Source organism: Apus apus, chromosome 3 (assembly GCF_020740795.1).
Source record: "Apus apus isolate bApuApu2 chromosome 3, bApuApu2.pri.cur, whole genome shotgun sequence".
Lineage (NCBI taxonomy): Eukaryota > Metazoa > Chordata > Aves > Apodiformes > Apodidae > Apus > Apus apus.
In genome coordinates, this window is record NC_067284.1 from 18,983,671 (window position 1) to 19,008,155 (window position 24,485).

Below are 24,485 nucleotides of genomic sequence, written 5' to 3' on the forward strand. Positions count from 1 at the left end.
TCTTTGTCTCCTATGAGGGCTGTATGCTAAAGGAGTTGGATGGAGCTCACCAGTGGCAAAACTGCACAGTGAGATTTGCCCTAACCCACTGCTGGTTTAGTCTGTAACACTGCAGTCTGCTAGTGTACTGTTGGTTAAAAGTGTAAGAAAAATATCAGGATTCTAGTTACTATAACCATGTCAGGAAAGCCCTGGCACAGTTAAAGCCATAACAGGAGAATATTTTTGTGAGACGAGTTTATGTTACTTCGGGACTGTTTTGCAAAAGCTCTGCCAACACAGCTACAGATACATTCTGTTGTGCATAAAAGCCCCAGGAGATGTTGGGATTTCTGCTTTCTGTTCTTATAACTAATGCTGATTTTTTTTGTTCTCAACATCTTGTTCAGGTAGTGTAATGATAACACTGGTAATGGCAAATACTTAACTCTACTATACAAAGCCTAGACAGATGAAAAGTTAAATGTCTGACCTTTTGTCCAGAGGGAGAAGCTTGCTTACAGGCCACACTTCAACCTCCCTTGCTCTGGAGGCTAAATGAAGTCAGTGCAAGTTCACCCCTCAGTGGGGAACATGATGTGCTCCGCAGGAACACTCAAGCACTGAGGATTTGTAGCAGGGCATGTTGACTGGAGCACTGCACTCTGTCCCTGCTGTTATTCTGCCTCCAGAATTTGTATTGTGATGTTTATCAGCTATGATAGTGCAGCTAGAAATTCCCAGCACTTCTCTTGCACCTTTTTTCTTTTGAGGGCTATTCTAGCCCTTTCAGCCATGTCATTCGCAGCATGGCTGCACAAACCACTGCATCAGCACAGCTTAGGGAAGGTACATTTCACCCTGAGTACACAAAGTTCTTAAGCCAGTTAATTAAGTTACCATAAAATTACAGCCAACATTGTCTGTGGAAGATGATATTCTGCTACACAGATGTACCTAATAACTTAAAAACAAGCATGCACTATACTGTTGGGACAGGAAGGCTGACTCCAGGATTCTGTTCAATTTTTTGCACCAGAAGTGTGAAATTTTGACCAAATTTAGTTAGGGAAAGGATATTTTTATTTGGGAAAGGGCTAAGCACTCAGCTTGTATATACAATCAACTCCATTTTTTATTTCCTTCATTTAATTCTTGTCCCCACTTTGTTTGATTTTGACACATAAAATCTCCCTGTGTTTTTTCCTTTTGAAATTAGGCTAGTCCTAAATTCTTTATAAATTATAGTTTTCCAGAGGAGGATTCATGTAATTCAAATATCTGTTGTAGACACCTACCTTATATCATGTCACTCCCCACTCTATGCACAAATAAGAGTAATGTATGGTGATACTGAGAGAAAAAAAATTCATTTACCTTGCTTTTTTGATTAAAAAAATGTTTCACTAAACTATTTTTTGTGTGAACTAATTGAATAATCTGTAATTCAAAAAAGCTGAATAAATATTCAACTTTGCAAAAAAGAATACTCATTATTCTCAAAGATTTGGGCAAAATCGGTGTTTCCATTTGCAGCATCTTTTCAGATTTTTTTCATTTCTCTGCTGAACTTTTTGTGCTTTGTCATATTTAGAAATGAATATCAAAAGCTTGAAATTCTTTTCTAAGAGTCCTACCTTCTCTCCTGGGAGTCCTTCCAGTCCTGGTAATCCCATTGGTCCTGGGTCTCCCTGATATTATTTTTTAAAATTAAAAAGGATTGCATAGATTAGAATTTCTGTACTTTACATGAGAAATGTTGAACAGCAAGCAACAGCGGTTTTTTAACTTGAGATTAGTAAAATAGCTAGCCAGTTACCAGTTGAACAGATTTTCTATGCCGTGTTTTAGTGATCTGCAAGTTGAGCTTTTTCCAGAGGCACTGTGTAAACATTTGGATTAATGCTCTTGATTTTGATGAAAAATGTAATTAAGAAGACTCCCATCAAGTGTTCTTGCAAGCCAAGGTCAACTATAAAGCAATTCCAGGTGCTGGAGCCCTGGGTTGTGAACATATGTTGTCAACCAGAGAACCAACCTCCAAGCAATTCTGTGCAGTTTTGCAGACACATCCTTGTTTTGAGAGAGCTCTGTTTCCTAACAGCACTCTGCAGCAAGGGACAGGCAGACTGGGTCCCAGTGTAGGTCTTCAAGTTTTGAAAGAAAACCAGAAAACACTGCTCCACTGGAGAAATCAATTCAGTGTGAAGAGTGGGGAGGCCCTTTTAATCGTTGTTTGTTTTTCTTTTCTTTTTGTTGTTGTTTGTTGGGTTTTTTTGTTTGTGTTTTGTTTGTTTTGTTTTTAAAGAAAGTTGATAGATAATTTACCACAGAGATTTTAGCGATAGCCAACAATTCCAGTATTTCAGCAATTCCCAGTTAAATCAAAAGCCATAGCAAATTCTCGTTGGGATTTTATGTCTCTGGCAGATCTCACTTTAAACACCTGAACTCTGTTTGGGAGATTGTGCTTCTGGAGCAGGAAGTAGACGGTGGTACAGGAAGACATGCTGCTTTCCTGAGAAGAGACATTTCTCAGTAGTCTTGGACTGGTACTGAAGAGAAAGACTCAATGATATGGACTCAAATCAGAAGACAAGAACCCTTCCACAGGAAAAGAGATTCATCATCATCTTCTAAATACTGTGGCCTGATGTGTTCAGACCAGGGCAGTTTGTGGTGACGTTTAAACATTCTACGTGTCATGCTCTGACCTGATTCTTTACTACCAGGCATCCAAGATACTGCCTGAACAATCTCCTTATTTATTTTGCCCCAGACTAACAATTTCAGGACAGAAGAGCAAGTGGAGAGGTCAAGTGTCAGCTTCCTGGTGGTTGAATGAATTCTTGAATGTGTTGAGGAACTCTGCAAGCGCTTCTCTGAAGTAGTGGTTTGGTTCATTAGTATCAGACATAGCTGTTCTTTGTTTACTGGAAGGGTTGTGACTTTGTTTCTAAAAGTGATCTCTTCAATATATTTCAGGGTCTCCCGATATTCATCAAGCAGACAATTCACCAGTAGATCATGGGGAATGCAGTCCAAATGGGAACAACTTTCTTTTCTAACTAGCTCAGCTTCTACCACTTTTATTCTTCTCACCAATTTCCATTAGCTGACACATGGTACTCAGCCTGATTCAGTCTTACTGCCTGAAGTTCAACAGAGGACACAGTTCTACCACACTGACCTTGAAGAAGTAACTGTTTTGCTGTTTTGCAGCATTCTAGTGCTGTAAATGTCACAATGTAGTTATGTGATATTCCTTAGACTTGAAGTACACAAATGCAATGAAATTTTAACTGATGTGAAAGTGTGAATTCAATTTTAAAAACAACATCAATTTAAAATGACATTTGACACAATCATACTTCTTTGGGCTAAACCATCAGTTGTGAAATTTTACCATTATCCTCTGGGTATTTTTCATCCAGTTGTCAAGATGCAATACCTCTAAGTTTCAACTTTGCGATCTTCTAGGATAGGAACTGTAGTGACAAATTGCAAGCTGATCACAAACATAGTTTCTTTCTCATAAAAGCAAGAGACACCATGTGTCAGGGACTTTGGGGGAAAAAGTATTCCCAGTAAGGATTTGGGTATACATTCTGCTGGGGGCTAGCACTATGCTAGCCCATGCAACTGCTCAAGATTTTTCCACTAGTTGTCTTGCCTCCTCATAAACTTGAAAGAAAGATGAAGTGAAAAGGACAGAACACAATGCTTAAAGGCAAAAATACCAAAAAGTTAAATAGATCTGCTTTTGAATGTTAAACTGTAGAGTTGAAAGGTGTAAGTGGCTCCCACGATCATCATCTTGCTCACAGAAGCAACTGGATCATACAAGTAACTCCCTGTCATGCCATTTCCAAAGGAAACATCAACTTCTAGCTGTTACCAGCTGGCATAAGGTAGCACACTGTTCCTTCTCCCTGCACAGTTTCAAACGTAATATTGAGAACAATGTAATAGCTCTTAAGGTATTTTCTACCCTTATTTCTTATAAGCCTGTACCAAGTAAGGGCTTTACCTCCTGCAGTACACATTCTCTATCCTCAAATATAAACAGGGTCAGCTCAGCCGAGATGAATTCACAAGCAGTTACTACTATGTACAGTAATTAATTATATTATCACTTAGAATTATTTAGCAGAAATTGCAAAACTGGCAATTAAAAAGGCTTTTTCAGATGTACTGATTCTGCAGGTGGTAAACTAGTGCTAAAGAATGTAATGGACTCTCCTCCCCTTGTGACTAGGATCATGTGTTGAACTACTTGGGGAATTCTCTGTCATCTCCAAAACATACATACATACCACTGTGCCAGGATCTCCTTTTGGACCCTGCAAAGAATGAAGAAGTGGAAACACATTTTAAAAAGAAAATAATTCCACAATAACATCATATTCTTTTGGATTACTGCATTATGAGCATACATTGATAATACATTTAAAATCAGTATTAAGTCCAGCCACTTACAAAACCTGCATGCAACTAGCCAATCCCTCTGTTACTATGTTAATGATCTATCTGACATTACCTTTCTGTTAATACTTACTGGAGGTCCTGGTGGACCTGGATAACTAGCAACGCTCACACCTCCCTGTAACAGCAAGTTTAAAAGTTGATTTTGGCTCAAATTAGGTGTTGACTGAAAGAAAACAACAAACCCAAACCAAACAACAAGAACAACAAAAGGTCAAAGGGAACTACCTGGAGTTTATATAAGCTGCTCATTCCATTCCGTTCATTGTAAGGTGTGCCCTTTAAAACAAAACCCAAGTAAATGTCAGAACTCTTGCCCTGTTCAAGCCCTGTAGCGAAGCAGAGCTGTGGTATCATTTTTGTTCTGGATAAATTTTCCTTTTTTTTTTTTTTCAAAGATTCCAGACATTTCAGTAAGAACCTAGGATCCATCCTAATGCAGCTTGGGAATTTTTGATGAAGCCAGATGTATTTTTCGATATTTATTATTATTAAAATTCTACAGAATTAATTTTGTTAGGTACTATTCCAGTTAATTTATCGTCTATTTATCATCCAGTTAATATTATCAGCTCCATGGACTTCCCTCAGGTTCTCTGAGTTGCCTGATCTCAGGCATCCAAGCTGCCTAAATTAACCTTAGAGTCTAAGTAGACTAACTCATTTGACCAAGTTTCTAGGATGGTTTTGGTGACCTGAACTTACTCAGTGATGAATTACAAGAAGAAAAAGGAACACAGAAACCTTCTGTGAAGATGTTTTCTTCTTGCAATATTAAGACATACTAGACTGACAGTCAGTTCTTCATATTACATTACATTTTACTGATAGGTATATTGTTCCTAATGTAACATTGAAAATATAAAATGAAATGTCTCACCGGAGGCCCAGGTGGTCCAGGTTTCCCAGGAGAACCTTCACTACCCTAGGTACAGCAAGAGATTCATGTAACTCATTTACTGTAACTGATGTCCAGATCTATTTCATACCCAAGCTACGATGACCATAATGATAATAAACACGAGATAGAGTAAATATGAGCAGGTAACATTAAGAATAAATTATCCTGCCCAGCTCCTGCTTAGGCTTTAGGGAAATTATTAATAATGATTTTATACTATTTTTTAATTTTGTTAGTTATTTGATGCTTTATGTGCAGTAACTACCTTGTGGCAAAATATTAGTGGTAACCTGGGTTGTAAAACACTTCATATATACCAGGAGAGGAAGAAAAAAATAAATTATTATAAATTTCTAAGCAACTGGCATATAAAAGTTAATATTAATTTCATGCTTTTTATACTATATTGCAAAAACCAGTCCTCAGGTGATCATTCACAGCTCAATATACCAGAGCTACAGTTTCAGAAGTTCATTTAGTTTATTTACACATACATTGAATAAAAATAAAGATTATTATAAAGAGATATAATGAATATTTTTTCTGATTTTTACTGTAAAATATTCACCTGTGGTTACCTGTATCTGCAGTCTGTTCTGCTGATGTGCTTATACTAAAAAACCAAAAAGCTTCTTGAGTTTTTGCCTCAGCAGAATGGTTGGGTCTCTGAACAGTGTAGAGTTAAGGGTTTCAGCATCAAATTTCCCAAAGAAGATCTTTTCAAAACCTCATCACTATGATTCAGTTAAAATACTGCATAATTTGGAACAAGTATTTTTCAGATTTTTTCACTGACTCAGATCTTATTAAACTTATGTAAATGAGACACTAGGCTGAATATTTAAAATTATTGAGGTGGAAAAAGTCAAGATAAGATTTGAAGAGCAAAAATTAGCCCATCAGATATATACAAACATTTGATTGCAGCTATGGTAGCATAATTTCCAAATGGTACTGCTGGTTGATAGAAACTGTCAGCCTCTAAATAGTGGTTTGTAGCTCTTCATGGGGACACAAAATACTATGCTTTAAAAAGCGTATTATATGATCACTTCTCAAACATGAGATTGGTTTGAGAAGTGACCATATAATATCCATTGGTTCTTTCCCAGGTGAAGGAAGGAGGAGGAGGGAATTACTCTTCCTGTATTTCAGTTTACTTCATCACTCTCCAGCCATCTGACTTTTGCCTTTTGATTGATGAGACACCAGTTGTAAAGCAGTGGCTTCTCATTCCCACCCCAGTGTGAACTGTTAGCACAGGACTAACAGAGACTTGTGTTTTGAATTTGGTTATGTTAAAAGGAAATTTTTTGCTATTAGGGTCTACAAGGAGACAGCTCTCAATCAGTTTTTATACTGAAATAATTTCAGAGCTTTACAAAACAAAATTTTCTTTCTTATGCATACTGGAGCCAAGGTTCTGCAGAGTATCAGTAGGATCACATACATTGATGACTAATGCTATGGCTGGAAAACTCCAGGATAAAGCTGAAAAAAGCCTTCAAAAATGTGTATTCATATACAAAATGTAGAGCTTGTCCCAGAAACTATTTTGCAGCAAACTGAGTTTTTGTTTGCTGCATTGCCCTGATCTGACGTGCCCAATAAATGCACTTTATCTCTTAGTTACAATGGATAATGTTGAGTGCCTGATAAAAAGCACATACAATATTGATTAAAAGGAGTTTTAAAGCACTGTAAATTAAAGTAAGCTTACCTATATTTGCAGAATAACTTATAGTAAATAACTTTCAGTACTTATGAAGCACTTTTAAAGTATGCAATTTCTTTTGACTAACATACTGGTAAAAGAATGAGAAGCAGACCAAGTATTACCTTGTCATATTCTATTTCACAAATGTATTTTCACTTTCCTAAATTTCATGTCATACTTAGGGAACATTCCTTGCAATTTACATACACCATAAGGACTGTGTTTCAAAATGTAAGTCCAGATGTGTCTTGCTGTTTAGGAAAAGTACTTGTATTAAGACATAAAGAAAAATTCATTTGAAAATGTACATCGAGTTACTGTTTTCACTCTGTGTTATAAAAACTTCCAAAGCACAGGAGTGTAATGGGATTGGAAAAACTTCACAGGTCATTATCAGGACTAAAAAGAAGGAATACCTTTTCGCCTTTTGACCCTGCTGGACCAGGATGCCCAGGTCTTCCTGTGACTCCCTGCACAACACAGTACGGGTTTACATTAGTTAAGACACAAGGAAACACAGTATTTTGCACTGCAACTTAGTTTTTAAAACTTACGCTGTTTAGAAGGTCATTTAAAACTAATTCTTTTTTACCTCCTGGTTTAAATATTTCTATTCTGTTTGATACAACAGCTGTGTCCTACTGATAAGCCCTTTGAAGGGCAAAAACTTTGTTTGTGGTTGCATTTTCACCTTGGCAGACTAAATGCACTGACCTTAACTTGCACCTCTTGACACTGCTAAAAAACATGCTTTACTGCTAAAATGCCAATTTACATATTCCAGATTAAATGCCCTAAATGTGTAACAGTTTTTAAAAGATGGGAAACATTAGTACGGTCAGCAACCTAGGAATGAATAATGATAAGACTAATTACTAGGATCTCATCCATTATTTAGAAAATAAAATACAAAAAAATTCCAAGAGGAATTTTCCCAGAAATACTAGTATTTAAAATGGTATTTTTCAGTGACTTTAAATATTGTCAGTTTAGTTTCATACTTCTTAAACTGTGATTACTTGGTTTCAGTGTTAAATGTTTTCAGAATGCCTAGTTGGAATTATTTTTAGATTATTACAGTAACTTCAGTACAAATGCATAATTAACTGCAGGTTTGCACATTGTAAGACATGTAACCTCACAGAGTCTCCAAACTCAAGTTGCATAAACTTTGAGCCCAGACAATGACAGTATTTTCAGTAACATCAACTCACAACACAGTTTATTTTATTAGAGCCAGTATGGGTAAGATTTTATTATTACTCTCCTAAAAAGTCAAAAGAAGGGACAAGAAACTAAGAACGTGGAATTTTACTAGATAGTTACAGCAACCTCTGCAGAGATAGATCAGATCACAAGTGATACCACACACTTACAGATGGTCCACTGGGTCCTGGTACACCAGGCAGTCCAGGAGCACCTTGTAGGCCCTGGAAATGACACATCAAAAATAACTTATATTTGACATGTCCAGCAGTATTACAACTATATAAAAGTGCATTTTCATCTGAAAAGTTGACATTATTTTTAGGAATGAAAAAAAACCCTCACTATGCAGTTAAGGGTTTATCATTGAACAAGGTTAGAGGCTTGACTTGATACTTGCTTGACTGATAAACAACACCTGTCCTTCAGACTTTCACATTGTTAACTTACGTCCTGCATATCCTTGTGTCTTGAGCTGTGCAGATAAGAGCAGGACACCTGGCTTTTCCTTAGGGATTAATTTTCTATTTTCTATCACTAAGAGTTGTTGTTTTTTTTTGCTGGTGAGAAGACATCTTCTCAATGTTACCTGATGCTATCTAAATGCAATGGTGTGGTCTGATTTATAGATATTGCTTTTCTGATAACACAATATGACATTTTTCATAGTATTTAATGACCTACTTTCCATCTCTTATTCTATTTGGTTACCTGGAAATGGATGGATTCTGGTATTCACTTAGTAAACATCCAGGTGTGCAACTTACTACAGTGGACACAGGCAGGATTTGAGAAAAGACTGCACCTCGCTGAAGTCTTTCCTCTGCCACACCAGGCTTAGGCACAATTTTACACATGTAAAAACCATGTACTAATGAGAGCTAATTGCTCTCAGCTCCACCTATAATCCACAAACAGAAATAAGTCCCTCACTGCAGTGATCCATTTTATCTGCACAGGGTGCCTGTCCTCTCACAGGAGGAATCATCTGAGAAAAGGTGTATTTCTCATGTTAAATGCAGTGTTTAAACAAGCGTGGCTAAGGGGGGAGTCCAGAAAACCACAGAGGTCAAGAGCCCTGAAGTAGGAAAAACTTCAGACAGGAATAAATCAGGAAAGATGTGGAGATGAAGACACATTGATTTCCCTTTCTTGCTGTTGCACACAGAGGACATTGATCCACCTCTGCAGCTTCTCAGTGTCAAATCCAACTGCTAATGTGCTCTCTGCTCATTGTGGATTACTTTACTCTGATGGTACAGTCACCTTGAAAATTAAAGTGAAGTCAAAGGAACATTTTCTGTAATTCTTATTACTGATGTTAGAAAAACCCTTTCCTGAACAAAATTAATGTTTTAAAAAGGAAGAGCTAAGCTTCAACAAAGATTAAAGGGCTATTTGAAAGCACATGGAAGTTAATGAGCCTATTTCAAAGAGCTTCAGGTGGGCTTCTTAATATCTCTTCCCATCCCCATGCCAACCAAGTAATAAAAATTATGCTAAACACTGAATATATCAGAGCTAAGGCAGCTAACCAGGTATCACACAGTGAAGAAGTACGTGAATAACTAACTTACTAACACAGCACAGAACCCTATTGAATCAATTAAAAAAAATTAGAATTGGTTTACTCTGGAGTCCTTAAAAAAAAATGTAACTGTCAGTTATAATCTTGCCTATCCCTTACTAACTTCCTAATTGTCTCTAATATCTCACTTGATTTTCAGCAGTTAAATAGTTTATGAATTGTTGAAACTGTTTTGCTAATGCCTGAGACTGCTAGGGTTGAATCATAGATGTTCTAAATCCAACCACAGGAGGCACTTGCTTTTAAGAAGTAAAGACATAATGAGCTCCACAGATGATCTGTGTAAAAACAGGAAAAATAAGGATGATAGTTAAGTCCGACAATCTGTTAAATTCTGGGACAAAACAGGAATACATATCTAATGCATTTGCTGGTTTTATTTTTTTCTTCATGTAACTGTTTACTTTTGGAAGGCAAAGATCCTGATGAACACAGATTATTTTGAAAATTATTCTCATTTTACTGTTGTTATAAATTTGTACTATGTTATGGCCTTAGCACCAAAGAAATGCAAAACGTTCATAATGAACTATAAACCCCTCAATCAATAAGATCTAAAATCCTGTCACATTTCCCAGGTGAAGTATTTTGGAATTTTGAAGTGTTCACCAAATATTTTGCAACAGACTATTTATTTTAACTCCTTCAGGTGGCTAAGGTCACTAGGAAATTTGTCTGTTTACTCAGATTCATTGGTTTAATAGCTTCTGCTTTGGTGATTTTTTGTTTCTTCTGACAGAGATTGCTCTTGAGCTGTTAATTGCAAAAATTTAAAAATTAAATTTAGAACTAAAGCTGTAATGACTATTTTTGATTCAGAACCACAAGTCACATGGCTCTTTTTACTTCTTCACAATGACATAAAAATAACTCTAAGAATGCAGTATTTGATGCAAAATGCTGTAAACATTTTAAATTTAGTCTCTTCAAACATTTTCCAGTTTCCACTTCATAGTAATTGCTGCTATGACTGTTCCCATCAGAGTATTTGCCTAGTGGAATGTTTCTGAAAGTTAGTTCTAAACTGGAACACAATGAAAGCAAATACTTCATAAAACATGAAGCGTTTTCTGAAAATATTTGGCATTTGCCTATTTACTGTTCTATCATATACTCTCAAAAATTAGTATTTAAATGTATGTGAGGCTTTAAAATATACAAATGAGCAAAAATTCTCAGGCAAAAATTAAATAGATGTTATTTAATTGAGTAAAATCATTTAATCTTGTTGAAAATTCAGAATTGAGGGCTATTTACAGCAATACATTATTATCTCAGCAGTTTTAAAGAACTGAATAACATTCTGTGCATTTAATTCTCAATCTAGATTTTTGAGGTTCAGATAAGAAAACAACTGCTATAGAAATGAAGTAATTTTACCTCATCACCTTTCTCTCCAGTCAGTCCAGGAAATCCACGTTCACCTTTGCTTCCCTATGAAAATGTAACATTCAAACAAATACTTTCTATTAGAGAACAATGAATTCCATGCTCTGTAGGGCACTTTATGACCCACATCTAACATATGCTAACATGAAGCTCTTACAGCAGTAGTGCCTGAAAAAAAAAAAAAAGGTCTCAATGCTACCTGAAGGCTTTAAAATGTGCCTCTAGTCAAGGGGAAAGGAAACGAGCGGCTTTTACCTAGCAGGCTAACTAGCCAATAGGCCTGATGGAGACGTTATTAATACCAACCAGCTTAAATCCTTGTCCAAATGGAGAAAGTATACTTTCCTGGAATTATACTCAACTATAGCGGATATCTGTATGCCAAACCATGTGGCATTTGATCCAGTTACAGTGAAGGAGAAGTTTGATGGCCAGCCGTGAAACTTCATGTCTCAGAGAAACGGCTGCATTACTCCCACGGGAACAGGATGCAGAGGTACAGGGCAGTCCAACTGCTGTCTAGTTGAGGGAGATCAGGGAAGTTTCCTCCCTCACCACAGGATTCTTGGGTGACTGACTCACAGCAAGGAGGCCAAAGATGGCAATGCATTCCTAGACAGTCAAATCTGAGCTAGCTTTAATGGATGTGAGACACGTAAGAACTATCCTGGCTTGGGACTCAGCTCGGGCTATTTTGCTCATTTTCCTGAGAGGAAAGGCAAACTGACACAGGAAGAGGGCTGAGCCATAAAAATTGTTTGAAGCTTTAAACAGATGCTACAGGGTTGGGGATCAGACAAAAAAGTCCAGACTGTCAGAGATAAGAGTCTGGCCTTTTAGTTTTAACAAGCAAGAAAGCAATGTCAACTACTCTCTTCAAAACTTACCTTTGGCCCTTCTCTACCAGGGATTCCTGGAGGACCTCTTATGCCCGGATCACCCTGAGGAACAGACACAAAGTAAAGTGATAAATAACCACTTTGTGGCACAGGGAGAAGGTCTGATCCATGTAGACGACTTCCTTCTTGCCTTTGTAACCATTCCTTCATTTTACCCCAAAGCCTTCTCTGTAGTCCTTTCTTCTACACAAAATATTTGTTCAGAGAGCCTTCCTCATTTCCCTTCCTGTCTTTCACACAGTCTACTCAAACCATGCTAACAAATTTTTTATCTTAATTTTGAGAGGACTCATAAATGCCCTCATTTTGGTTAGTCTCAGACACACCCATGTTTAGGTTTGAGCGAACCAACTTCCTTTTAAGGATGAGGCAGAGATGGAGGCTACTTGTTATTCTCACCAGCTTCAAATCTACATTTAATGATTCCTGCTTTTTTGAGAGAAGCATTTTTCAGCTAAATTACAATCTTATAGAGGTGCTAACCACAAAATGCAGAAAAATGAAGAATGAAGCATAAAGAATCAGGGAGAACCAGAGAAAACTGAGAAAGAGGTAGAAGACCATGTACAGAAGAAAGAAAATACAACTACAAATAGAAAGAGGCAGGGAAAAGCCCACAGACTTAAAAGAAATCAGATTTGAGAATGAGAAAGTCAATAAACCTTAAGTGCATGTATTAAGAAAGAACAGTAGAATAGGATAATCTCTATCCTCAGAAAAGATGAAATAGAAATCCTCTTGAGTATACTTTTCATTTTGGAATATGGCAGATTTTATTATTTTTCAAAATACTACCTTAAAATTCTAGATTATTTCCTCCTTTTGGGGTATTGCCAATATTGATGCTACCAAGTAAAGTGAAGAGTGCAGTATACTTCCAACAATTCATACTGTGGACTGGATGCACTGAACACGCACTCGCTGCCTACCTACATTCTGTTCAAACACTGCTTTGCAAAATTCCTGTAAAATACATTTCTTGAGCATTTACGCCCCTCAACCAAAAATCAACAAGAATCTCAAAATTGTTTTGCGCTAACCAAGGAGGCCAGAATTGAACCTACAGAAACTTTCAAGTGCATGGTTTGGTTTAAAAAGCCTGCTTATAGCAATAATGATATTTAATCTTTAAAAATGTTTACCTTCAGTATAGCCCCCATGTCTCCCACCAGTGGCAGTGCAATCTGAAATTGAAAAACGCAGCTGCAGTTAGTTCATGTTTTACATATCGCTACTGATTCTGATGGGCTTGCTTTGCTTCTAAAGTTTACATCGTTAAACACATGGCTGATTACATATATATTGGTTGAAGCTATTTTTTAAATGAAAACTGAAAAGAAAAATCAGGGTTTCAAATATAGTTAAATATTGCTGTCTCTCCAACCAAACAATGTCATTATTTATTACAGTTTCAAAGAAGTTCCTTAAACCACAAAAACTGCAGAGCTCCAGAACACAGTACAGTTCAATTTAAAATAATAATAATATATGGTTGGTTTTGTAGCATACCTGCAACAACTTGTTTCTACTGGGAATCCTCACAAACTATTCTCACCTGATTATCTTCAATTGTTTTCCTTCTGGTTTCTCCTAGGCTTTGACTCTACTGTGAACTGTAGCACAAATTGTGGAGATGCCAAAGCTAACTTCAATGAACTAGCTCAGATACTGGAAATACTCCAGCTAGAACAAAATAAACAACATATACTGTATTTTGTCCTCCCTTTAAACATTAAGAATTAGTGCAAAACTCTGTGGTACCACTGCTAAATTGTTACCAATACTAAAGGAAACCCATTTAAAGCTCAATCAATATGTTTACACTACACAGCAATATAGATAGGTTTTCCAAGTGCTGTTATTAAACTTATACTTAAAGACTCCCTGTAAAACCTGATTGAAGGGGTTATCATCAGCTTCACTCACAAATAGACTCTTCAATTACTAATGCTTATTTCTTGCAATTTCTGTAGCATAAATAGCCCAGGGCCTGCTATAAAATCAGACACACTCAAAAATTTGTTAGTTTTTTTCAGTCTGTTTCAATCATTTCCATCTTTAAGAAGGAAAATAAAATGTAAGCACTTTCATAGCATATTAGAAAAACTGATAGTTGGTAGCAATGGGTGTCAAATACCATCTCAAGAGAACAACTAACTGCAAGTGTAATTGGGAGGACATCATTTACAGTGTAGCCTCGCCACTTCTGAAAGCAGACTGAAAAGTTTTCTAGGGTGAGACATAGTCACCAAACACAACTTAAGGACAAAACTATGTAACCTACAAAGTCCATCCTCTGCCCGGAGGTAAACTGTACTTAGACAGTGCTCTTAAAAACCTGTAACAAACCTTAGAAACAACCACATTCCTAGATGGCCTGACTTTTCATGACAACATTTTAAAGATAGCCAGGCCATTACCATGTCATATGTTGGTCCCTCTGCTGGACTACACAAGTGTAATCTCCTCAATATCTCCTCTCATGTTCAGATTTTAGTTGCAATATCATTTTATGGTTCAGGCCCCCAAACCCTCAGTGTGAAAGGGTCCTAAAACCCAGCTGCAAGGACACATCACATATGAGAGCAAGCCTACTGCATTTGTGGCACACAGTGTTCTGCACCTACAGAATGTTCAGCCTAACTGTGCATGTACTGCAGAGCCACAGTTACATATGCTGAACTCTGTGTAAGTGTATGATAGATGCTGGGCTTTTGAAAATGTTAAAATGGCCCTAACTCTCCACACTCACCCTTGCTCGCTGCATGTTCCTTTAAAAAGGTTCTCTCCAAAGAACGAGTATTTCAAGAGAGCAAAATACCTTAATTCACCTATTAGTAAACTTTACCACTCAGACTTGTCTGCTTAATGGTGGCATCTGATTTTTTATTTATATTCAGTTTAAAGTGCACTGTGCCTTCCAGACCTGTCACACTTACGGACTTTATTTTTCTTTTTAAGCGCTTGATGTTCATCTGCCTTGAGTTTAATCTTGTTGACTTCCGACTGTCTCCAAATTTTAGTTTTTGATTGTATCTTCAAAAAGCTTTCCCAGTCCAGTTGCAGTTTGTAACTACTTATGCTAATCAAATTAAATCACTGACAGAATTAGGCATGGGAGAGACCAAGTTTAAGAATAATCTGCTGATAGACACTCGAATCCATAGTTTCTGATAAGCATTAATTATATGGCAATTATTTCAAGAGCACTCTTTGTGTGCCTATATAAACTCACGAGGACAATCTCAAAGTTTTACTGAAGCCAAATATACATAATATGACTGCTTCCCTGCCTTTCCCATCAAAGTCTATCTTTCAAAGCTGGAAATCTGATTTATTCCATGACTGGTTCTTAACAAAATAATGTATCTTGTGGTTCCACTTTTGCATTCATATCTTTGGTACTTAGAAATAATTAAAAAAAAATATATTTGCTATCTTTCTTGCACTCAATATTTTTTTTTTTTTTAAGTGACCTATTATACCCTGATTCCTCTTCTGTTCATCTGTTATGAAGATATGTTATCTGTTAGCATCTCGTCCTTGCTCAAAAGTCTCACCTTTTTCTAGGTACTGAGAGGTAACTGTTAACATTTAGACTGTTTTGGCTCATTCTCTGGGCTAATTACACCAAACCTCCTCATTTTGTCTAAAGCCTCTTAAAACTAATTCTTTTTTTCTATTAAGATAATAAAAATTCATTTTATATATTCTCTGAAAAGCAATTTTTTACAGTGGACAGTGATAACCCACTGAATTATTCAGCTTTCTCTCTTGATTATTAAATAAACTTTACAAGTCTTTCAAATGATTGTATTCACAGTGTCTTTTCCTTGTTTTTATATCCATTATTACTGAAACTAATGTAATATCTCAGTCCTTCTGATGTGAGTTCTACCTTCATACTCAATGCCAGTGATAGACCTGCTTTCTACACACTGATTTTAGGCTTTTCAGAAGCTACTGATACTTGTGTCTCTTAAAGCACTAGACCAGTTTGCTAATGCAGGAAACTGGAAACAAACTGATCAGAACCATCATTCTGAAATTCTAGCATGCATGTGCTAGCTGATTCCCAGGCTCATCTCTGGAGAAAGTTGACAATTCCCTCTGAGCTTAAGTCTTTGTGGGATTGTGGGAGTTGTTCTTCCCTTGATAAGCTCCTTGCTTTCAATCCTCAGGCTCAGACTGCCGAGCACCTGTAACGCCAAATGTTTAATTGAAAACATGATGTATTTTACTGCCTAATACAACTGAAAGCATGATATGTTTTACTGCCTAACACATTCCTGCAGCAGGTCTGGAGCATTTCCTCTCTCTTCACAGGCTACCAGCAGTCTGCAGACTAGGTTGGGAAGCTCTGTCTTAGATTTGCATTGCTGGACACTGAGATGGAACTCAGTAGTAAGACATAAAGGAAATCTCTGGATCTGAGAAGTCTCTAGGATGGTCAGGTATGTGAAGAATTGCTAGTTTAAGAGATGAACAGACTGAGACCACTGAGATACTCACTCAGAAAAAAAGGCCAAATTCATGCCTTGACAAGGAGCAGAGATTTTGCTAAAGGACAGAACACAGATAAAATGTTGGGTTTTGTAATTTGTATTTCCTTTGTTTTGATGTGTCTTAAATAAACACTACAATAACTGTATCTCACTTATTTTTAAAACTGCCTTTAAATAAAATCCCTTGGGAATACAAAATTCTCTTAAACCACCAATATCACAGGTGAGCTTAACAATTTTTTGTTCGTTTGTTTTTGTTTGTCTCTTCCAACATGATTACATACTTTCTAACAATTGCTCAGGAAATTCAGAAAGCTTCATGTGCTGTCATAAAAGTCTCTCTTAGCATTTTTTTCTGAAGATAAATTTGTTTTTTAAAAAGTTCTGAGGTAGTCACTGGGACTCCAGACAGAAGCAGGAGTAACAACTGAAGTTTTGCCTTTCTGCAAAATTTGCAGATATGCACATTGGGCTCACCTGACTCCCATGTAAAATACTCAGTTATCTTTAAGGGTGCAGTTTGGTCTGAGGCACATGCAGGTTTTTTTGATCTTGCCGTGCTGGACTTCACAAAATCTGTAAAGCTCTAGCACTGTTAAATACAAAACATTGCTGTAAACCCAAGAGGAGGTGGTAACGCCTAGAGTGTGGTGATGGATTGGAATTTATTTAGAGCTTTTCAAACCCAGGTACTTTTCGTTACTGCTATAGGGAATTCATCACGTTAGAGACTAACAGTTCTCAGAATTTCATTTAAAAAGAATGTCTTCTTTCTCTGGCATAGTAAAATTAGCTTTGGAATCCCCAGACTTTTTTTTTGAACTTTTAACAGGAACAATCAAAGTATGCTCCTGAAAATTTCAATTATACGGGACTGCTTCTGAGACTGAGGAACACTATGCCAAGTTATAGCCTGGCAGAAACTCTAGTATAAAAATTGTAACACCTGAAAACAGGGTTTTTATCCTGTACCTGTTAACATAAACTTAATTTGTACTGCAATATAATCAAGTTTTAAAAAAACCCAAAACCAACCAACCAAAAACAATAACACAAAAACCCAGCAAAGGATATAATAATTGAGAAGTCAAATTAATTGAATCATCTGGACCTTCTAGGCTTGCTAGCTTATCTCATCTCCTTTAAATTTAAAATATTTGAACCAAAGCAAATATACAAGTTTTCTACGTTTACGTACAGGATCACCTGGAGGGCCTGGTAGTCCTGGCTTTCCATCTCTTCCTGGAGTGCCCTAGAAACAGATGTAAAATTTGGTGGCCTTAAATCATTGACAAGGGACACATTACATTTTGTTGCATGTGTAGAGAACTGTCACTTACATTAATACCAGGGGCACCTGGAGTTCCTGGCAATCCTGGGGGTCCCCTAGGGCCCTAAGAGCAGGAAAGGTCACTTAAGAATATTTTCTTTTACTGTAAACTTTGTAAAACTAAATTAATGTATTTTAAAATAAACAGAAAACTTATATCCTACCTGCACACCTGTTGATCCAGTTGGACCTATAGGACCCTGCAAGAAAATTCTGAATCATCAGTAGTTATACTTTTTGGGATAAGGGAGCTAAACACAAAAAACACTGAATGTGGGATATTGGTGCAGTTTGCCTTGCAAGAAATACTTGCTCTATGGTTTGGCTTTAAATCCAAATCTAATTTTGCCAAAATTAAAGAATTCAAGAATTTGCTGAGACTAATTTTTAAGTGCAAGGAATTCCAAAGAATAGTGCTCTGTGATGAAACTTGCTATTTAACTAGCAGATTCATAAGAAAGCTGATATTCAGTTGAATAAAAGCAAAAAGATTATTTAAATAGCAATAGATTTCAGATTTGAAAATATTTTAACTGAAGAAATTATTTTTAAGGATTGTTATCTTACATTAAGATCTCAATGTGAGTCTCTAGTAACCTGTCTCAAACATTTTCTCTCTGAGTAGTGTTGATAAGCTGAAATGTATCAGCCAGCTGTACTGGTCTGGGCTGCAGAGAGATTGCCCTGCTCACCACAACAGAGCTCATGTAAATAACATGTACCATCAATACCATCATTTTTTTACTGAATAGCCTGAAGACACTGCAGATGGATTTCTGTAAGGGCAATAGAAAGGAAGAAACCTGGGAAACAAGTGGAATAGCAGAAGCACTTAAATGCAACATCTTTTTAGTATGAAAGCTCTAGATGCGCTGCATCAATGTGCTTCATGTTGAATTTAAACTGCACAGAGATGCATGAGGAAAGCTGTTCAAAATCAGAATGTTACTGTTCTCTGGCATAGTTCCTGGCACTGTAAAGTTCTTTTTTACAGGCAGTAGACTTAAGCTTGCAATTACAGACATCACAAATTCAAAATCTGGGAGCTGATGCAAAGCCTTCCACTTCTCTTCCATGTGTCTCTGCCTTTTCCAGTACCAGTATAAATTTCAAAATGTCATAATCTACAGTGTTGAATATGCTTCTTCTCTTGCACCAGCACTCAGGCTGAATTTTGCTGACAAGTGCAAACAATTGTTGCTTATAAACAGACACAGTATGAAGATGTCTCAACATCATTACTAGGAAGCACATCTGTACAGTAGCCATTGACCCTCTCAGTTCTCCAAGGCTTCCATTTTCTTACTTATCACTACATTTTTGGGGGTCTGGATAAAGGGAAAAGATGTTGAGTTGTGAGTCAAGTCAGAAGGAAGTTCATGTAATGACTTTTTACTATCCTTTGTCTATTTGTTACAGTTTCTCAGTGATGCAGAATGAGAAGCTCAAATTCTTAGTGTCACTATACTTACTGGTGATCCCTGAATGCCTATTCCAGGGGGGCCCATCTCCCCAGGTGCTCCTTGTACACCGGGTACTCCTCTTTCTCCCTGAGAAGAATACAAAGTTTTCAGTTACAACATGTCTGAAAATATAAACTAGCCTATTATCCTGTTTTTTGTGTTGCTTTTTTTCTTTTAAAAACCAGTATTTTTTATATACCTTTGGTCCCCGTGGACCTGGGTTTCCTGGAATACCAGTGGGACCCTAAAAAACAAACAAACCCCCCCAAAAAACAAATTATGTTTTGAAATCAAAGCAAATAACTGAACTTCATTTCCAAAATTAGCGACAGATTTATAAATGTCTTTCTTTTTAATAGCACTGTCACTATGATTATTTGTGAGCTCTGCACTAACAATACAGAATTCTAGACCATATTTTAATGCACTTATAATACCACTATGACGTATATTTGAACTTTGAAATTACGTCTGAAAAATACTTCTACTGATGTCTTTAACTGAACAATTGCACAGTTCACCACAAGAAATAAAATAATAAAAGCCTTTTCAGATTTATGGGCTTACTGGTGTTCCAGGCAGACTTGGTCCAGGGGGCCCAGTGTCACCTTTTGGACCTGGATGTCCGGGTGGTCCTATAATCCCACCTGGATCCCCCTAAAAGATAAATCTGAATTATTAATTGAAATGTGAGAATTTTCTCTTATGAAAAAAAACCCTAAACATTATCAAGATTGTCCTAGAAAGTGCCAGGAGTTTGATAAGGAATAGAGGAAAAAAAAGACAAGTATCTTACTGTTATTGTTCCATGGTTATTTTCTTCTCCTGCCTTTTAATCATGTCACTTCTTCAAACTACTAATGGATTTTATCAGTTTCCCTTCTACTCCACAATCTATAAATACTATGACACATCACATATCTTACAGTATATGCTTTCTCCCTTTCTTTACATTCAATATATAAACACATACCATTTTTAACTCTTGCTGATGTAGCTGAATTCTAACTAAGGGTTTTCTACACAGCAAAATACAATGCCATAAAGAGATCCCTTGGGGCCTGCAGGAAAGCTGGGTAGGGACATTTATAAGGGCATATGGCAATAGGACAAGGGGTAATGGCTTAAAACTGGAAGAGGGTAGATTTACATTAGACATTAGGATGACATTCTTAACTTTGAGGGTGGTGAGACACTGGAACAAGTTTCCCAGAGAAGCTGTGGCTGCCCCCTCCCTGGAAGTGTTCAAGGGCTGCTTGGATGGGGCTTTGAGCAACCTGGTTCAGTGAGAGGTGTCCCTGCCCATGGAGGGGGGTTGGAACTAGATGATCTTTGAGGGCCCTTCCAACACAAACCCTTCTATGATGCTATGACTCTGTGATCCCAGCCTTGGTTCACATTTGAGATGGTACAGCTGCTCCAGTGCACTACCAAGATGAATATGCCTGACTGTGAAGGATTTTGCACATTAATCTGAGTAGAACACTGTACTGAAAAGGCGGTTCTCTGGTCAGGACCTTAACTGACATTTCTGCACTGCACAGTTTTAATGTAACAGCCCAATGCAACCTCCTTGAAATATTACTTACATTATAAATCTAAAGAGTAATTGGATTGCCATAGTGGCCTGCAGCATCTCTGAGGAGCAGACAGGGCTTGCTGCTTGTACATTTTAAAATCAGTTCAAAAAACAGCCACACAGATGCATTACAGAAGGATAAAAGGTTTATTCAGAATTGACAGTCTAATATGCTTTAATATACCAAGCTTAATTAAAGCACTTAAAATTTACCTTATCTCCTTTAATTCCTGGGTATCCTGGTACCCCATGCTCTCCTGGTAAACCCTGGAATTAATAAAAATACAACTGTAAATTTTTATAGTTATTCCCTTAAAAATTCTCTAAAATTACAGATTAAAATTAGTTTACACATTACTGTTGATCCAAAATGTTAAAGACTAGAAGTTAATGAATGCTCCTTTAATCAAATATATGAATATTTTTTCTTTAAGTTGAAATGCAATTATCATGGTTATTTTCTGGATCCTAGCATGGCAGAATGGCAGACTGACACATTTATTTCTTCCACTTCAAAATAATTCCAAGTCTGGAAAATCAATCATTTTTCAAGGAAGGCAGCAGTAGCAGGTACAAAATTGAGTTTTAAATAAGTGTTTCATCTTTTGTGCCTATGAAGGGTTGCATGATTTCCTACACTAGTTAGTGTCTCATTTTTGCATCATAAAAGCCTCAATGCATTTCTGCACACTACTTAATCCACCCAATTTCTTTAGAATGTTTTAGATACTTAATGGACAGCAAATATTTTCAGCAGAACAAATAAATGCTATCTTTTCTTTTGCCTAAATCTTCTCATCTCTCACACTTTAATACTAACTTCAGCATTTTTCCTTGCCCTTTTCATTAAGAATTTGCTATATATGCACAGAAACAGAATAAAATCTAAACAGAAGCTTATTTAAATAACAGGGAAGGTTAAATTGTGCTCTCTTACTACGCTGTAACAAACAAAAAACTTTTCCCATAACCCTTCCATGCTATTCAACCAAATGTAGTATCAAGCCCTTCATTAAGAACACCAGTAATTTCCACACTAAATGATAACATCTTCTAAACTGAATAGTAACATATAAGCATGATACTTACTCTGGAATGGAAACTAAGTTTCTATGAAACTAAGAAAAATTTCCTTTGAAAAGGAGATAAACAAGTCTTACTTGCTGTAGAAGTTTTCAATCACTTAAGTGACAGTAAAACCATTTTTAATATTTCATCATTTTCATAAGGCTGCATAATATGATTTATTACAATTGTCAATCCATAATGTTTCAGCTATAGAAGATAAAAAAAACAACAAACCTGCAGCTATATACAGTTGTCTAGAATATGTTTGTTGTTTTTTTTATATACTAGAATTGTATGTACAAATATGAGTCTTCAAGTTCATCTATATCTAGGATCTATATGTATTATATATTGCATTTATCTGTTACTTGATCAAAGACCCAGCAGAGCAGCATTTTTAAAAGCAGCAATGATGAACTCAGGCAGGATGATGACACAAGCAAAACAGAAATGCAGTGTTTTGTGATCTTTCAAAGGATCTGTATATAACGAGAAGCACAGCAGAAAAGGATTACAAACTATTGCTACAGAAGAGAGGTAAAATGTGTGCCTGAGCTGAGTAGGAAAGTAAGGTATAAAGAAATGGTCAATAAGTAACACAGTACAAAATTACTACACACAGCTTTTAATACGAGTCTTTTTTTCCCTGCCAGGAGTTGAAAACGTTGTACTCCAGGTGTCACTTTGTTTATATCCCTGAGACTTTTAACAGGTCAACAATAAAAAGTCTGACAGCTGTGCACCACTGAGAATTGTATTTTAATATTATCAAAGTATATTACTTAAAAGTCTATTCAAATTCAGAGTTCACTTCCACAAAGTAGTCACAGAGCTAAAGGCCCAAGACAGCAACACCAGCTCCCAGATGCTTCTTTTTGTAGAAATAAGATAAAAACCAAAACAAATCACAGAGCAAAGATCAAAATCCCACTTCTTTTCAGGTGAATAGCTTAATTAATAGGCTAAAGCCAAGCTCTCCATTGTCAGCTTTTCTTGGTCCACTTCTTAGATATAAACTCTCAAACCTCCAAAATAGGACATAAAAAACCTTATATGGTTTATAAAGGGAGGGAGGAGAACCAGGGAGATGGGATAGGTGCTACTTGTTATGTGACAGCACCCTTGTTGTGGACCAAAACCTAATTTTCGTTTACATGGGGGATTAGGCAGAATATAGTAGCCTGGAACTCTAAAAAAGGATTGCGCCATAATTTGGAAGGAAGACAGCCAGCCACCTCTTCTGCTATGTTAAGGTGTCAACCCAAAAGCCCAGGGAACTTTCTAGTGTAATATAACATTGTCTAATAATTTAGTATGTTTCCTTTGGTATTCAGCCTGGATCGAAGTTTCACCCAAGCTCTTTCTGTCCAGAGGCACAAGAGTTACAGACATGCTGGATCTCAGGGGAGGCTTCAACCAGTTTGATAGATCCTGACAGGCCAGCAGACCCAGCAGCACAAGGTTTACTGAAGGCACACTAAAACCCCCATGAAGGAGGTTCCATCACCTTGAGAAACCCTAACCACCTGGCAGAGCTGAATGTGGGGAACCCGAAACCTAAGAACTACTGGAACATCAAAACTCTGCTGAAACTGCTCCACTATCTCGACAATCTAGAGCCATCAGTTTTGCGCCCACAGGCATAAAGGTTACAGGCATTTCTGGTGAGGTGTCCCATCACCCTGACATCCTGGAGGGCCTCCCTCAGCAGCCCATGATCTCAAGGTTCAATAAATCTTCTGTGTCCTGCTTTAGACAGCATCTAAGAGCCTGTAGTGGATCTGGATACTGGGGTTTATTCAAGAATCAGTGAGATAAGAGCTTTTATCCATCTTGATTATTGCACTTGTTCCCCTGTTAGCATTGCTCCAATGAACATAATTCTGACTTCTCTTTCCAGCAGGGAGATTGTTGTTCGTCCGAGATGATTGGGCAGCAAGTTATCTTGTTTTGTGTTGTGCAGCTGTTCACAGTTACCAGTCCCAGGTATTAGTGGTCAAGGTCCCTAGAAATTTTTTTCTACGCATATCCCTGATCTCCACAACTTTCCCCCACTTCCAGGACTTTTTCTCCAGCCCAGATCTTGCCCTTCTTTCTTGAGACAACATCTCTTTCCTTTCAGGAACCTTTCTTCTGGGTACCTGCACCCCTCAGTTCTTGCCATCCAAATAGTCTATGTGCAGAAGCAAAACAAGTGATCAGCTTCCAAACCGGTGAGCCTGTCTCATGTCTCTTTATTAACTGGAGACCCTGGGATATGCCACTTCTGTTTAGGCCAGGTACTATCAAAATTGAAAAGCAGTCCTTGCAGTTGCATCTAACAAGCAGCAGGTTTCTGCTTGAGAGTTTACAGTTCAGGTTTTGAAATTCTCACAT

At 37.1% G+C, this 24,485-nt stretch overlaps 1 protein-coding gene across 3 annotated transcripts in view; it reads right to left on the reverse strand.

Annotated features, from left to right (window-relative positions):
* Positions 1-24,485, reverse strand: part of COL19A1 (collagen type XIX alpha 1 chain) — a 182,040-nt gene that overhangs the window by 19,599 nt on the left and 137,956 nt on the right. For all 3 annotated transcript variants that reach the window (XM_051615561.1, XM_051615562.1, XM_051615563.1), the window contains 17 exons: positions 21,255-21,308; positions 20,030-20,119; positions 19,662-19,706; positions 19,472-19,549; positions 18,164-18,199; positions 18,010-18,063; positions 17,868-17,921; positions 13,307-13,348; positions 12,153-12,206; positions 11,257-11,310; positions 8,459-8,512; positions 7,499-7,552; positions 5,345-5,389; positions 4,693-4,743; positions 4,538-4,582; positions 4,296-4,322; positions 1,617-1,670 (listed from right to left, as the gene is read on the reverse strand). In XM_051615561.1, the coding sequence (XP_051471521.1) occupies positions 1,617-1,670; positions 4,296-4,322; positions 4,538-4,582; positions 4,693-4,743; positions 5,345-5,389; positions 7,499-7,552; positions 8,459-8,512; positions 11,257-11,310; positions 12,153-12,206; positions 13,307-13,348; positions 17,868-17,921; positions 18,010-18,063; positions 18,164-18,199; positions 19,472-19,549; positions 19,662-19,706; positions 20,030-20,119; positions 21,255-21,308 (891 nt within the window). The remainder of the gene's footprint in view (positions 1-1,616; positions 1,671-4,295; positions 4,323-4,537; positions 4,583-4,692; positions 4,744-5,344; positions 5,390-7,498; positions 7,553-8,458; positions 8,513-11,256; positions 11,311-12,152; positions 12,207-13,306; positions 13,349-17,867; positions 17,922-18,009; positions 18,064-18,163; positions 18,200-19,471; positions 19,550-19,661; positions 19,707-20,029; positions 20,120-21,254; positions 21,309-24,485) is intronic.